Source organism: Bidens hawaiensis, unplaced genomic scaffold, assembly GCF_021521415.1.
Source record: "Bidens hawaiensis isolate Kalapana, Puna unplaced genomic scaffold, B.hawaiensis_p1.1 tig00004795_1, whole genome shotgun sequence".
Lineage (NCBI taxonomy): Eukaryota > Viridiplantae > Streptophyta > Magnoliopsida > Asterales > Asteraceae > Bidens > Bidens hawaiensis.
The window spans coordinates 1-17,344 of NW_027491299.1; the positions used below are offsets into that span (position 1 = coordinate 1).

At 36.5% G+C, this 17,344-nt stretch overlaps 1 protein-coding gene across 1 annotated transcript; it reads left to right on the plus strand.

Annotated features, from left to right (window-relative positions):
- Positions 1 to 15,116: 15,116 nt before the first annotated feature.
- LOC143628082 (putative pectinesterase 8) lies at positions 15,117 to 16,748 on the plus strand. The gene is made up of 5 exons (XM_077097751.1): positions 15,117 to 15,577; positions 15,708 to 15,879; positions 15,969 to 16,175; positions 16,242 to 16,501; positions 16,595 to 16,748. Exons 1-5 carry the CDS (start codon positions 15,207 to 15,209, stop codon positions 16,746 to 16,748), a joined length of 1,164 nt encoding a protein of 387 aa, XP_076953866.1. The 5' UTR covers positions 15,117 to 15,206.
- The last annotated feature ends 596 nt before the right edge of the window (positions 16,749 to 17,344 follow it).

The following is a 17,344-nucleotide window of genomic DNA, read 5'->3' on the forward strand; positions in this document are numbered from 1 at the left end:
AAACTAATTAAGAAAACAAGTAATTTAAAAAAAGCAAAAGTTTGATATTTAAAATAAGATGATGATGAGAAAACTACCTAGGTTAGAATCCCCTAAATTTCAGTTATGAGTTAACCGGGAAAATATTTAGTTATGGACTTGGATCGTAAAATAGACACTTAAAGAAAACCCGAACATGACCCTTAACCCTTCTCAAGAAGACACCTATGGGTTTCTAATAAGTTTTAACGCATACCAGTATTAAAATCAAGTTCCCTTACGGTCACCTAATTAATTATGACTTAGTTCCTTTATAATGAAATTCAACCTTACAGCACGGAAATCAAAGGCAATTCACTATATTTAATTGATTTAATAGACAATAATAAATAATCAAACCTAGACGGGCTCCTTACGAAGAACTAAATCTAGCAAGATTAAATAGTAAAGATCTATCAATAACTTAGCACTTTAAATATTTTAGGTTAGCAACACACTTAAGTTTATTTGACAATATTATTCCTATGATCTTATCATGAAATCAATCATAAAATAATCAAGAACACAAAGTAATTGACCTAATAGCAACCTATCATATGACAAACAATAATCAAGGAAACTATGGAATAAAACTTATCAAAAAATCCCAAGCGTTCATACGCATCAATTTAATATAAATAAATCTTTTACTAAATCATAAAAACTATAACGATAAATAATCCCAATTCAAATCAAAACATCAAAGTAGGTTCATCATAAGCCTAAGTAGTTCATGCAATTTAGCCTAACATCTTAAGTTTAAACAAAACAAGAAAATAAGAATTCATGGAGGACATAAAAGAAAACGAAAGAAAACAGAAGATAAAACCCGTGTTCTTCGTCTTCAACCAATACTCGCACCACCGAATGATTCTTCAACTACAAAGTCGTCAAAATATGCAATCGTAAGCCTCGGAACTTCACAAATTCGGATGGCAACTTCAGGCTATGTTTAAGGTTGAGATTAGGGGTCTTTATATAGGAAATAACAAGTCCAAACCCTAAAAAACGATTGGAAACTTCTAGAAACAGGCCCAAGACGCCGCGTGGCGCTCCTTGGCCTCCTCGTCGCGCAGTGCTCCGGCAAGAAAAGAGGGGCCGGTCTAGTCCGGTTCGGTTCTGGTCTGGTCCGGTTCGTTTCCTGATGGTCCGGTTCTCCGGTTCAGCTTGTTTTCGCTCATTTTACGTCTTCTTTTCACCACAATTAAAACCCGAAACCTAAAACATAAAATCAAGTTGGTAGTATACAAATCTTAAACAAACCGACAAAACTAATAATATAAAATAAAATATACATGGGATTTATATATATTAAACGTTATATCAAATATCCCCATTCTTATCCTTTTTTCGTCCCTGAAAAAGTCTCATTGCAATGGAATCAGAATTGGAGAAATACGATCTTAAAACATATAAGGTTATCTTAAAATTTAGAACAATGCAAACACTGTGATCACCGATATTGGTGTCCACTTAAACCCTTGCCTTTGACTTTACTGGGACAAGTAAGATCCAACTATTATTATTATTATTATTATTATTATTATTATTATTATTATTATATAATCTAGTGGAACCAACAGTCAAGACCCGTTTTATTTTAGATTTTACCGGATTAAACCACCCCAATTTGACTTAAACCTCATAAAAAGCAGATTAAAACATTGTTGCACATTTTTCATGAATAACTAAGACGATCAAGGATATTGTTTATTCACCTAAGTTTAAGCATCAAAGTCTACCAAGTAGCCATTAGATACGATTAAGGTTCAATTATTCAACTAACTAGATAGTGTTCCCCACTACATGACATACCCTCGTTATCAAGTAATACCTCGAATCCATTACCACCCGTGATTTTACAAGTTTCCATCTGTCGGTTTACATACGTCGCGTCTCTAGTTGATCCTGTTCTTAATGGTATGGGAAGCAAGTAAGAGGACCACGTATGACTAACAGCGGGATAATCACTGGATCATCAAGAGTTTACTTCACTGTATTGATGTAAGTAAGTGTAATGATTGCAGTAAACTGCGGTTTTATGCTTAAAAGCTTTTATTTATTTAAATATCCAAAGATACCCAGATAAACAACTGTAAAACGACCCGTGGTCTTCGAACCCGAGGCATCCCATCAATACAGGATTTAAGGCTATAAAAATAATAATAATAATAATAATAATAATAATAATAATAATAAATACTTGGACAATACATAATAATAATAGTAATATATTTGTAATATAATAATAATAATTTTGTAGACAGTGCACGTGTGAGTGTGCATATTATTATTAATCTTCATCATGAATATTTTTATTCTTTCAAGAAGAATTAACATACACGAATTAAACCGACATGCCAGAGTCGGTATAGTTGATTATAAATTTATAGAGCTAGTGTGTAATTCACAATTATATTTCCTCCTTGTGCACAGCCGATAAGGAAAGTATTTTCTCTTTTATATTTTCGTTAATTAATTAACTTTAATTATAAATATTATTTAATATTATTAGAATAGAAATAAAATAACATTATGAATCCAAGGGTGAATTGTATCAGCAAAAATGACGCCCCTTTAATATTATAACCTGGAGGTCGAGGGTAGCAACTTATTGGAGTAGGCATATGGTTTTGACATAACGTGTCTAACATGTGCACAACTAAATTGTGGTATGGTATGACCACTTTAGCCATGAATGGTTAAGAGGGACTATAAATTATTGATTATGACTGTTAAAATCCAAAATATTGTCGGGACTGGAATATTTGTGCACAATATTGACAGTTATGTGATGGGTCTAGGAAAAAGTAAAAACTTACTTCCTAGATACAAATAAGTAACCTAGTATATTAAATCATAGATTTCAATTGAAGTGGGAAGAGACACACTAACCAAAGAAAGTCTGTTCAGGTGAGTTACTAAACTATTTTCAAAACTCTGATACATGTTCATAAAACTATTTGGACTATGATTGATCATTTATTTGCATGGAACATAGGTGTGGCACCCAAGGTGTTATATATATTATAATGATCATTATATTTTCCCGAGGGGACATGCACTTTATACAGCAGCAGACGTGCGTAAAGTCTGTATGTGCGAATATATAATGCTGACATGGCTTTAACGTGAAGCGGGCGGATTATGATTATGGCATAACATGCAATGAGCTCATACATGATCAATAAAGTTATTTTTGTGTCTGATTTATTAAATATGTCGATTTATGTGACTCACCAGCTGTGTGCTGACGTATTTTTATCCCGAGCATGTATTGCAGGTTGATAAAGTAAGGATGGGAGGTTAGCTGCTAAGTGTTGGACGAGTTTGAATGTTTACTTTTTGTTGTATTATAATCGCTATACATGTAACAAAAGTTTTAGTTTTTATATAAGATTACGTTTCCGTTGTAAGTCTGTGCTGACTAGTCACTGTAAGTATTCAATCCTGGGTGGGGTGTGACAATAAGTATCCTCATCTCCCATTAAATGCAAAAAGAAACAAAATCAAATGACATTTTTCAAAACTTTTTTAATTTTTTTTAAATAAAGATAACAAAACAAATTAAAAACAAGTGTTCCTATCCCCACACTTAAAATTTACATTGCCCTCAATGCAGGGACAGAAGCACGACTCAAAATTTAAAACAAAACAAAAACTAAAAATACAAAAATAAATAAAAAGAAAACAAAGCTAAAAATTAAAAAGTAAAAACATAAAAACCAAGTAAAAAGGAAAAGACATAGCTGGTAGTATGGAAATGAAGTATGACGCTAAAGTCTTCTTTCATAAATGCCCTCCAACTCTGAACGTGCTCAACAAACAGTATCTCCTTTCTCTCGTACACGAATGGAAGCGACAAGAATACAAACCATATCTAAAAACTCATCTTATCAAATTGATAGATATCAATCATTCAAAGTACATAACCAGACCAACCAACCCAACCAATAAACATGAATAAAAGCAATAAATAAATAATTATAAAAGTATACGGCTCCTGCTGCCCCATTCCCACACTTGAATTTGTCTATATACTTCAAGGGGATCTTCTATCTCACACTATCTTCCTTCAAAACTTACAAAAACTTAAAAATAAATAAAAGCTACAAAAAAATACATTAGTGACTCAAAGAAAAATAAAAATAAAATAGAAATAAAAATCGAAAAGAATGTACAAACTCTACACTTGAGTTTTCACTCAAGGACCACATGTGATGAATCATTGCGATGGATCGAGAGAAGTTTCCTCCATCTCGATTGATTCTTCCGGTCCTTCAAGATAGTTCTTTAAACGATGACCGTACACCTTCCAAGATGTTCTATTGTCCGGATTCTCTAACTCCGCCACTCCATAAGGGAAAACTTATTTCACCAAGTACGGTCCCGTCCACTTTGATCTCAATTTACCTGCAAACAGCTTCAACCGAGAGTTAAATAACAATACCTTATCACCTTTCTTGAACTCATTTCCGCCTTTCAACCGACGATCATGTAGAACTTTCGTCTTCTCTTTAATATTTAATGACCGAGAATATGCCGCATCCCCAAGCTCCTCCAACTCAAGAATTTGAAAATACCTTTTCCTCGCGGCCTCGGTGAGATCGACTTTCACCGTCTTCAATGCCCAATACGCATGATGCTCTAATTCAACCTGAAGATGACAAGACTTACCATAAACAAGCATAAACGGTGTAGTACCCAATAGAGTCTTGTACGCAGTTCAGAATGCCCCCAACGCATCGTCTAACTTCTCCGACCAATCTTTCCAACTAACCCCAACCGTCTTCTCCAAAATCCTCTTCACCCCTCTATTTGCATTCTCGACTTAACCATTCGTTTGAGGGTGATAGGCGGTATAGGTACGATGAGTAACCCCATAACGAGCCAACGCCTTCTCCATGACAGTATTACAAAAATGGGTTACCCGATCACTAATAATAGCTCTCGGAGTACCGAAACGAGTAAACAAATTTTTAAGGAACCTCACAACAACTCGTGCATCATTTGTCGCCAATGCTTGAGCTTCCACCCACTTCGACACATAATCAATAGCCACCAACATATAATCACTACCATTCGATGTGGGAAACGGTCCCATGAAGTAGATGCCCCAAACATCAAAGATTTCAAGAATTTGTATGGGGTTTTGAGGCATCTCATTCTTGGATGAAATATTACCTATTTTTTGGCACACATCAGAAAGCTTCACAAACTCCTCAGCATCTTTAACAACCGTCGGCCAATAGAAACCAGTATCAAATACCTTCTGCGCGGTCGCATGCGCACCATGATGACCTCCAGTCAACCCTTCATGAGCATGTTTGAGAATATCCCAACCTTCCTCTTTCGTCACACATCTCCTCAGAATCCGATCACCACAAATCTTAAACTAAAACGGGTCATCCCACACATACCTATGCACATCCTGGAAGAACTTCCTCTTTTTTGTGTAGTCATACCCTCCAACACAAAACCATTAGCCAAATAATTAGCAAAATCAGTGAACCATGGCATACCTTGCTTCTCAGCTGCAACAAAATCGATCGACTCGTGAGGGAATATATTTCAAATCTCCTCCTCACGCAACTTTTCTCTCTTCGGGTCTTCTAAACGGGATAGATGATCGGCTACTACATTCTCCGCACCCTCTTATCTTTGATCTCGATGTCAAACTCGGAAAGTAGAAGAATACATCGTATAAGACGAGGCTTCGCGTCTTTCTTCTGAAAGAGAAAACGCAAGGGAGCATGATCGGTAAAAACGGTGGTCTTCGAAAGTACGAGATACGAGCGGAACTTATCAAATGTAAACACAATAGCTAGAAGTTCCTTCTCAGTGGTGGTGTAGTTCTCTTGAGCATCGCCCAACGTCTTACTATCATAATAGAAGGGGTGAAAATGTTTATCTCACATTTGCCCCAAAACCTCCCCAACCGCATAATCATTAGCATCACACATGAGCTCAAACAGAAAGCTCCAATCAGGAGAACAAAGAATGGGAGCACTTACGAGCTTCTCTTTCAAATACGTGAACGCCTTCACACACTCATCATAAAAAAAAACGGTACGTCTTTCTTGAAGAATCGGGTCATTGGGTGGGTAATTTTAGAAAAGTCTTTAATAAACTGCCAATAGAATCCCGCATGACCCAAGAAACTCCTAATCTCCTTCACATTCGTTGGTGAAGGAAGTGTACTTATAGTATCAATATTTACCCGACCCACCTCTATACCATCTCTCGAGATATTATGACCCAACACGATCCCTTCCGTCACCATAAAATGGTTTTTTTCCCAATTAAACATCAACTTTGTTTCAATACACCTCTTCAACATCTTCTCAAGACTAGCCAAACAATGATCGAAAGAATTGCAGTAAACCGAAAAATTGTCCATAAACACCTCCATGGACGTCTCTATCATATCCTGAAAGATGGCCACCATACAACGCTGAAAGGTGGCAGGAGCATTATAGTCCAAACGGCATACGACGGTACGCAAACGTGCCATAGGGACATGTAAAAGTCATCTTCTATTGGTCTTCCGATGCAATGGGAATTTGAAAATATCCTGAAAAACCGTTAAGAAAGCAATAAAATTGCTGACCTGCTAAACGCTCCAACATCTAATAAATAAACGGCTATGGGAAATGGTCCTTCCGGGTGACATCATTCAATCGCCTATAATCAACACATACTCGCCAACCGGTAACCGTATGCGAAGGGATTAGCTCAGTCTTCTCGTTCAACACTACAGTCATACCTCCCTTCTTCGGAACAACTTGGGGAATCGGAAATCGGGTACATCATCCCGGCATCCATCAACTTTAACACCTTCTTCTTCACAACCTCTTGCATATTCGGATTAAGACGCCTTTGTGGTTGCACCACCGATTTGTACTCTTCCTCCATTAAAATCCGGTGTGTGCAATAAGCGGGGCTAATACCTTGAATATCGGAAAGTCTCCATGCAATCGCTCCCTTATGCAAGTTCAACACGTCTATCAACTTCGACTTCTCTTCTTCCGTCAATTTGGAAGACACAATAACAGGCAAGTTTGAGCCCTCATCGAGATACGCATACTCCAATGTGACGGGAGTACTTTCAACTCCAACGGAGCGGGTTTCTCCACGGAACCTGCCTCACTCTCACAACTAATCTCGGAACCCGCCTCACTCTCACAACTAATCTCATTCACCTCTATATTCTCGGGCAAACCCAAAATCTCAACCAACTCATCACAATCCGAATCGTTCTCACACAACTCAACCTCAACCAAATGGTCACAATCAACCAAACCATTACTTCCCACGAGATCCACACCAGAAATATAGTCAAAACAGCTATCCATACCTGCATTAAAAGAGTTAATAAAATAAACCGAGTGGCATGGACCACTAAAATCATCTTGATCACCCGGATGCTTCATCAACCTCGCGACATCATAAGTAACATTCTCATCACCAACCCAAAGTGTGATCTTCCCATCATCCACATCGATAAGCGCCTTTACGTTTCGTAAAAACGGATGACCAAGAATGATGGGGACCCTCTCGTCAGCTGTTGGGACTTATATTTTAGACCGACCCATCGAATTATTATTATTATGGATGAAAATAATTAATATTTTTGGTCTCAACCAACGATGGATGGCTTGAAGACCAAGACATGCTAGACTAATATAAATAGATGTATTTGATAATTTTTCTAGCATGAGTGTATTGTGTATTGTGTGAGATCTAGGGTTTTATCTCTTAGAGAGAGCCGCCGCCTCCAGGATGAACTCTCCTGGAGGTGGCTGACCTTTACTGTATGTATGTGTGTATGTATGAGTGCTTTGTAATGACAATCTTTTGGTTAATGAAATCATACTGCCACTTCTTTATCTTTGTGAATTGATTGCATATGTTTGTTCATCTAGCTTATTGTTCATTGTAATCGATTCAGGCTCTCTCCCAAACACCACTTATCCGTCCAAAACACCCTTTCAAGAGCGAATACGGTTCGATCCTAGCTCAGATCCGAGCTCCGCCGTTAATAACAACCATTATTCACGCTTCCGCACTGGGGCTCGGTTCTCATATCAGCCTCCGTGTCGAGCACCACAAAATCCACCGGGAACACAAACTTATCAACCTTCACTAGCAAATTCTTGATAATACCCTGGGGATAGTTAACCGAATAATCGGCTAATGATAAGGACATGCGAGTTAGTGTAAGCTCGCCCAATTCCAACTTCTCGTACAAAGAATTCGGCATCAAATTAATACCCGCCCCCAATATCCGCCAATGCATGGGTCATTGCATCACTACCAAACAAACAAGGAATCGTAAACACACCCGGATCCGACAACTTCTCGGGCACGCGGTTCAACACTACCGCCGAACAATCTCCCATAAGGAGAATCGATGAAACCTCCCCCAACCTATCCTTCCTCTTCAACAGGTCCTTCAAAAACTTTGCGTACTTCGGTATGTTTGGAGGGCCTCAATGAACGGAAGATTAATCTTCAACTGTCGGAACATGTCGAGAAAGTGCCCGTACTCCTGCGTGTATTTTTGTTGTTTTAAGCGAGCGGGATATGGGACACGAGAGTGATCAATCACAGGTGATGGCGAACTTCAACCGGCTTCTTCACTGCTGGTGGTGCAACCTGGGTGTATAAGGCCCCGTTCCCGGTAACCCTACTTTGGTGTTGGATTTACTCATAAACACAATTCTAAAATCAGAGTTAATTAAAAACTTCCCGGAATAATTAAAAACTTCAAACATTACATTACAAAACATTCATTCTTGTCTTAACATGCAAATTGTCTTTTCATAAATAATTAATTAAAACAGTCATAACACTTCATCATGGATGCCAGTCTCTTCAGTCCATGCCATGTGTCCCTCCTTAAGCCAGCTGCCTTAATCTATTTGCCTGCATGCATACTAAAAGTCAGCTACGCTGAGTGAGTTCTAGTTAATCATTTAACATACAATACATTCATACCCTTACTCATACGCATCCGAAGATACGTATTCATACCTTATTTACTCTTACTTCTTTCATACAAACTTTATATACATGCACACGCGCTTACATACTTTCTTTCATAAGGCCTTGTAATTTACCATAGGCTATTCTATCTCTACCATCACAGATATTATTAGGGTCTGGTCCCTCCTGTCTCAGATATTATAAAGGTCTGGTCCCTTCTATCTCAGATATTATCAGGGTCTGGTCCCTTCTGTCTCAGATATTATCAGGGTCTAGTCCCTTTGTCTCCAATAACCATACCTGTCACGTCACTCGATCATACATTCATTTCATTCATGCATACTTTACATATCTTCTGGTCATGTATATACGTATATGTACATATTTATTCGCATAAACATTCCGTAATAACATTCAATACTTAGTCACACCTATAACATACACATATCATACACTTACCACTTAAGTTAAGTGTACTAACAACTATCACAAAGGAGTATGCACACAGCCTCAAAAACATAACGGATAAAGGGGTAGAAACTCACCTGAAGTCCGTTTCTCTCGCCGTTAATAGTAATGCCCTTCTTTAGCTGTGCACGGCTAACTGTATAACGCATTACGAGTCTTAAATATCCATTACTACTACTTCTTATATCTAAGTCAATGACACCCTCAACTAACAGGGTCCGGGGGCAGCGCCCTGGTAGCGGGGTCTAGGGACGGCAGCCCCTAGCAGGGTCCAAGGGGCAGCGCCCCTGGTGGGGTTGAGCTACCAGGTCAGCTCGGAAAAATTTTATTTTCATTAACTGTCCTTTAACAAAAATTCATCAGAAAAAATGAATTTTATAAAATTTCGCATGGAAGAATTTCGCTTCGCATGCAACTGTTTCGCTTCGCATGAAACTGTTTCGCTTCGCATGGAACTGTTTCGCTTCTCATCGTTGAGCGAAGCGAAATGCCTGTTTCGCTTCTCATCGCTGAGCGAAGCGAAATGAGGCCTTTCTTCGCTTTTACCATTTTTAAGCCATTTTACTTTGTGGCTCTTCCTCAAGACCTAATTTTTACTCTTTCCCAACTTTTGACACATTCTAACCCCATGCACCTGATCCTGAACCCATCTCTCAAAGTTCAAACACCACCTTTTTATCACAAAGTGCACCCGAGAGGTTATAACTTACCAAGTTTATATTTTTCTTACATTTTACAACCTGATCTATCATTATATCTGTTTGCATGACGATTCTAACCATAAAACTTAACCATTTAAACCGAAACCCACCTTTTGCTTCGGGTTCGAGTTCAGATCTGGACAATACGTAGATCTGGACGTGATTCTTGTTGCTTGACGATGTTAAACACGAGATTCCACCCTTCTTTGGCTTGGATTTTAAATCCGAGTGCTAGAGAGAAAGTATGTGTGTGTTTCTTGAGTGTGTGTGTGTTTGTGTTTTTGGATGAGAAAGGAAAAGAAAAGGAAGAAGTGGTTGGGTTATATATAGAGGGGGTTTCATGGGTCCCACCACCCATTTGCAATTCCTACTTCCTAAACACTTAACACTCTACTTTAACGACACACACTATTAACAAAACTTCCTGTTATTTATTTAACAAAAGTTGGATGTTACAGGGTGGTGTTCTGCACTTTGCCCGACACTTCCATCTCGATCTCTTCATCATCGCCTCCTCATCTTCAACTTCAACCTCACTCCTTCTTACCTTGGGACCCAAAACCTTGCCGCTACGAGTAGTAATTGCCTTTAGTTGAGTGGTCGGATTCTGCTGAGTAGAACCTGAAAACTGTCACGGGGGTCTCTCATCCAATCGTCAAGCAATATCGCCAATGGACCTTTGCATGTTGAGTATAGATGACTATTTATTCTTCAAAATCAGATCATGATCGACAAGAGTCTTTTGAGTAACTTGATCTCTAGTAAGGATTTACTGCATCATCTCTTCCAACCTCTTACTCATATCTTGCCCATTATTCGAACTTTGACCATTCGAACCTTCACTGTTATACTGACCTTGATTTCTGTTATAGGTAGCTTGGAAACAAGGTGGCCCACCGGCCAGGCGCCAATTCGAGTTACCTTGCCCTTGATGCTGGTTCTGATTCTTGTAGTTGTTCCAGTTTTTATTGTTGTAGTTGTAAGCATTAGGGAACCTGTTCTGACCACCACAAAATCAACATCTTGATTGTTCATCAGCGGACACTCCAACGTACCATGACCACCCCTACACAGCTCACACTTATCCACTTTAGCCTTTAACTCTTTTACCTCTCAGGTAAGATTCTCCAAAGCAGCAGTCACACGAGTATCCAGATTAACCTGGTGTACTCCTCGAGTAGATGTGGGTGTAATGGTGACGGGATTGGAATCTCGCCTCGTTTCTTCGTGTATTCTGATTGCGCAAAACTTTCAAACATCTCGTTACACCACCAAATATGCCTAATTTGCATGCAAGACAGTAAGGGGGTGTTTGGTAGAGAGATTTGAGGGTGGAGAATTAGGTTTCTCTTGTTTGGGAGAATTAGGCGGAGAATTGGTTTTCTCTGAGAATTGGGTGTAGGCAAAAAGTAGAGAAATCCAATTCTCTCCATTTGGAAGAGAAATGGAATTCTCTCTGCTTCTAAATCGCGTCTCTGCTCTACTCCGTTCGCGTATGATGATGATGATGATGATGCTCCGACCGGCGATGGTGATGATGATGCCGACGTCCGGCACGGCGGCCGACGCCGCAGCCACGTCCGTTCGCGTCTCTGAGCCAAAACGAAACCCTAAAAATCGCGAGGCGGTGTTGCGAGGCGGAACCCTAAATCGCGGTGTTGATGTTGCGCGGCGATGATGATGACGCTCTACTCCGTTCGCGGTGTTGCGACGCGTCTCTGAGCCACCATTTCTCCACCATGATGATGCCGAGGCGGAACCCTAATCACGTCTCTGCTCCCGTTTCTCCACCCATTTCTCTATTGTACCAAACAAAGGAAATGATTGTCAATTCTCCACCCATTTCTATTTCTCTCCAATTCCATTTCTCTCCCATTTCTATTTCCATTTCTTCCCATTCTTTTTCTCTGTACCAAACACCCCCTAAGTAATTTGACAACAATGTAATATTTGTTATCGGCGTGTCATTCAATTGAGCTCTTCTAATTTAGTTTGATTTTCACATATTGGTTCATTATAGATAAACATTTCAATAAACTACTATAGGTTCTTATAACCTCTCCTACTATTATGTATTTGTAAGCCTAAGTGTTGAACAAAGTATTATTTATGTTCTAACCATATAAAGTTTCCTTTTTTGGAAAGTTCACACATATATATGATTACAGCATCAGTATCACAGATTAGATCATATATTTCACGTGCAACAAGCAAACATCATAGTATGTAACTTTGTCAGGTTTAGACAAAGTTACCATTAGTAAGCTCGAGTTCCCATCAAGTTTCGGATATTGTACGATCACAATCATTAACATCAATAATGCTAACTTTTTATAATGAAAAATATAACTTAGTATTCTCAATGGACGACAATGTCGATTACTACACTTACATGACACAAAATCTTTATTAGCAAATAATATACCAAAATATAATATTATAAGTTCTGAAAATTCCATCAAGTTTCAAATATATAGGTTTGGTCCTCATACTTTGTTTAAATGGCAAAATGTAACAACTTTAAGACTAGTAACGTATCCATTTGTTACCAAAATAAATTACAATAAAAATGAAGTTATATAATAAATAACTTACTGAAATAGGGCAACGTAAGCAATAAATTATTTTATATAATTAAAATATTTTGTGTTATTCTTCTTTAAAAAAATTATTTTACATATTTATACTTTCAAACATCCATTTTACGATTTAAAACACAAATATCGTGTAAACACGTATCGTTCGGTTTTCTAGATAAAGTGTTTATAATTATATGATAATAATCCCTTTTAAAAATATTATTTGAAGTTATAATAATTTATTGGACTTTTAGTATGAAAGTCATAGTTTAAAACAAGGTTCGGTTCTAATAGCGGTTAGCCGTTTGGTTAAGGAGTTATGTTTTATTTAAATAAATTTAACTAAAATGTTTTCCAACATATTTTTCTGCGAAAGTAATATTTTTATACATCTTTATTGTGTTAAAATAATCTTTTGCCATTTAAATCGGTAAAACATAAGTTTGTCGTATTAACCTAAAATAACGTTTTCATTTCATAAATATGATTTTTATAATAATCGGTTCATGACACTAATAAAATATTTAAGTTTTTTAAAACCAATATAATATTTATTTCATTGTCATTAGAAATATAAATAAGGACGGCTAGCATTAATAGATCAAACTAGCCAAGACGATAATTATAACACGTACAAGGCAAATATTAATGTCTATTATAATAAAAAGAGTGACGAATTTTGAATTGTATAAATATAAAATCAACAAATTGAAATATCAACATTGAATTGAAATCCAATTCATCTCTCATTGTGAAGTAAAGGGTAAGAAAATACATGGTTTATTGCATGATAAGTGATATAACGATTTAATTAAGATAAGTCTTTTAATAATACTGAAAGATACATTGATTCTTTATTTAGGTACTTCACAAAATGTATGATGCAATCAACAAATAATGCAACTCGATCTTTTAACTTCAATGAAAAATGTAATTATAAATATATAAAATATAAATATAAAAACAGACGGTTAAAATGAATCGAGTAAGCTTTCCAATTGTTTATTGTTATTTATTTTTGAAAAATTAGATTTTATTAATCTCACATTTTCTAGGTTGGTCGATAATAATCTCACCTGAAAACTTTGTTGTCATATTGGTCACTATTTGTTTTAATTAGATACCCGTTAAAAAAAATTAACCATGTTAAGTTTTTTTCGAATTTAAACTAATGTGTCTAGGGCTTTTGATCGAAAGAAAATATTAGTCTGTTGATGTCAAACTTAGCTCAAAATAGTGCTCTAAACGACGAAACAATACTTTAATTCTGGTGTTCAAAGTTTAATTTAAACTAACAAAAATCAAGTCGTTTGGAGCTCCGTTTTAAGATAAATTTTACATCAATTGACTCACATCCTTCTTTCAACCAAAAGCTCTAAGACATTAGTTTGAATCGTTAAGTTTTTTTAACAGAGTCCAATGAAAACAAATAGCGTGAAAAGTTGGACCGGTAATATCAATTTTCTTATGTGAGATTATTATAAGCCAACTTATAAAGGGAGGGATTCATAAAATTCAATTTTCCATTATTGTATATTAATATTTAATTTATAGAAAACTATATAAAAATGTAAATGAACAAAAAATACTAGTGTAAGCCCCTATCAGTTAGTTTTCGACTTTTCGGAAATATATTAGCCGATAAATTAGTAGTGGTTGTTCTTGCTTCTTTAGTACCTTCAGTGGTTCCTATCTCCGTCATGTTCCTTGGATTATTTACAAGTGGTATTCAAGCTCTTGTTTTTGCAACTTTAGCCGCGGCTTATATAGGTGAATCCATGGAGGGCCACCATTGACTAGAAAATCTTTTTTTTTTTTTTTTTACCTAAGGCAATGTGTGCGTGGCTAAAAAAATTGACTTAGGGAATGAAAATATACAACTCCACTATATACGATCAGAGTAATAGAAAAAAAAATTACAACAAAGATTACAACATTGATATTGATATTAGAGTAGAGAATTGAAAAATGGTGGAAAGAGATCTCAAAGATCTTTTTCCTAAAATTCTTGTTTGGTCCATTTATATCATAATCATACATTCCCCTCAATGAATATTCGGTTTAGATTGGTCATCGAATCCGAATATTACCACGTAGAGGATTGGAAATTAAAAAATAAAGAAAGTATATTTAAACGAAGAAATTATGTATAAACTAATTTCTTGATAATTATTGAAACCGAAGTTTTATTATTATTATTATTATTATTTAGAAGAATATTGATCTATTTCTTGTGGACTTTGTGTGTAAGTCAATTATAACTCCCAAGTCCTTTCTGTAAGCCTTTTGATAATGGAAAGTGTTGGTAGGTTGAAATGTGCATTGGGACAGGGTAGTTTGCAAGGCATGCCATCAAACCCTTGTACTTCAACAACTTCTTTAAAAGGCCTTCTTCCATTTCTTCATTTTCATCCAAACTAGTCCTCTTGTTGATCGAAAAGCCGAACAAAACATGACTTTTCGATACGCAAATGTGTTATCCCTTCTCGTTGCGGTTTTAGCAAGCACACATTTTCTATCATCAAACATAGAATACGTCAAACATTTTCTCAAGGAGTTTAAGGTTATCTCATTATCAACAGAACCGATCAATGTAAGTTTAGATGATCATCACCATCATCATCATGATAAAGAGGCTACTAAAGTTGACATATGTGATGCATTCCCGCGTGATTCTGTACCTCCTGATACAAACACCACAACGACGCTTTGTGTTGATCGTAATGGATGTTGCAATTTTACAACTATTCAGTCAGCAATTGATGCAGTAGCTCCACTCAGCGCTAAGAGAAGTCTAATACGGATCAACAATGGTGTTTACTTGTAAGTCTTGCCTTTTATAGCCCATATGTTTTGTAGCCATATCTATTTTCTATTTCATCAAAATGATAACTAAACATTTTTACATACGTTATGCTCACCGGACGAACTTACTCATTGTGTCAAACTTAAGTGAAAAGGTAATAATCCCGAAGACAAAACCAAATATAACGTTTCAAGGGCAAGGGTATACATCAACTGCGTTAGTATGGAACGACACGGCTAACTCCTCACATGGCACGTTCTATTGTGCGTCGGTGCAAGTGTTTTCTACAAATTTTGTAGCTAAGAACATTAGCTTCATGGTACGCATGACTATATACATATCACACACTTACATATCGGTAAACATATTAAAGTCAAATCGATTTAACTGAATTTTTTTTTATGCTAGAATGCGGCTCCAATACCTAAGCCAGGAGACGTTGGAGCACAAGCGGTAGTTATTAGAGTAGGAGGAGATCAAGCTTCATTTTGGGGGTGTGGATTTTTTGGAGCTCAAGATACACTTCATGATGATAGAGGGCGACATTATTTCAAGGAATGTTATATTCAAGGTTCAATTGACTTCATTTTTGGCAATGCCAAATCATTATACGAGGTATAAATACATATGATGCCCAAATATTTGTATTATGATGGCATATAACATTGTACACACGTGTAGGATTGTCAACTGGTCTCAATGGCACCACCGTTGCCAGTGGGGCAAAAGAGCATAAACGGAGTAGTGACCGCACAGGGAAGAGCCTCCACTGATGAAGATAGTGGTTTTGCATTCGTGAGGTGCACCATTGGCGGTACGGGAAGGATATGGCTAGGTAGGGCATGGAGGCCTTTCTCTAAGGTTGTCTTTGCATACACATTAATCTCCGACATAGTCGCCCCGGAAGGCTGGAATGACTTCAATGACCCCTCTAGAGACCAGTAAGCATTTTTTTTTCTTTTTCATTTTTTATATTTTTTATTGCATGTTAAAAGTTACCGGGATGATGATGCATGTAAATTGACGGTGTGCAGGAGTATATTCTATGGAGAGTATATGTGCACTGGTGGAGGAGCTAATACATCTACACGAGTTCCATATGCTCAAAAGCTCAATGACACTCAAGCCTCTCTCTTTCTGAATGCTTCTTTTATAAATGCTGACCAATGGCTGCAATCACAACTCTAATTAAACAAATATATATTATGTAAAATATATAAGGATTATTATTTAGATAAATTATATGTTAACATTCCAATATAATTGCAACAGTTGCTATTTAAAAGACACATAAATGCTTACAAGATGTATGCAATATGTAAATGGTGTCATTTGATTAAATTACAAATGTATAACATTTCAGATGTTTTTTTTAGGATTTAATCTTTTGAATATACTTATGTATTTTGAATTACAATTAACATTACAGGTCTTTTATGTATCCATGTATGCACCTGCATGCATGTGATACAAATGATAAATATAACTATCCATATGCTTATATGTGATGCATTCCATATCTTAGACAAGAATGTCCAAAATACAAATCAATTGAAGCAAACCAATTTATATAAGGAAAAATTCTTAAAATGGCCTTATTTTAGAAATAGATTTCAGTTTTGTCCCCCAAGCTTAAAAATTCTAAAAATGACCCTCTCTAACTCATCTTTGACCATGTGTTAGGAAATCTAACATGTCTTTGACGACATGTTAACATATAATTTATCTAAATAATAATCCTTATATATTTTACATAATATATATTTGTTTAATTAGAGTTGTGA

What these genes read in the sequence shown, in the direction of transcription:
- LOC143628082 (XM_077097751.1), top strand. Translation starts at nt 15,207, where the DNA reads ATGACTTTTCGATACGCAAATGTGTTATCCCTTCTCGTTGCGGTTTTA. An exon ending in CTAAGAACATTAGCTTCATG is followed by an intron (nt 15,880 to 15,968) that starts GTACGCATGACT and finishes TTTTTATGCTAG; the next exon opens with AATGCGGCTCCAATACCTAA. An exon ending in AATGACCCCTCTAGAGACCA is followed by an intron (nt 16,502 to 16,594) that starts GTAAGCATTTTT and finishes GACGGTGTGCAG; the next exon opens with GAGTATATTCTATGGAGAGT.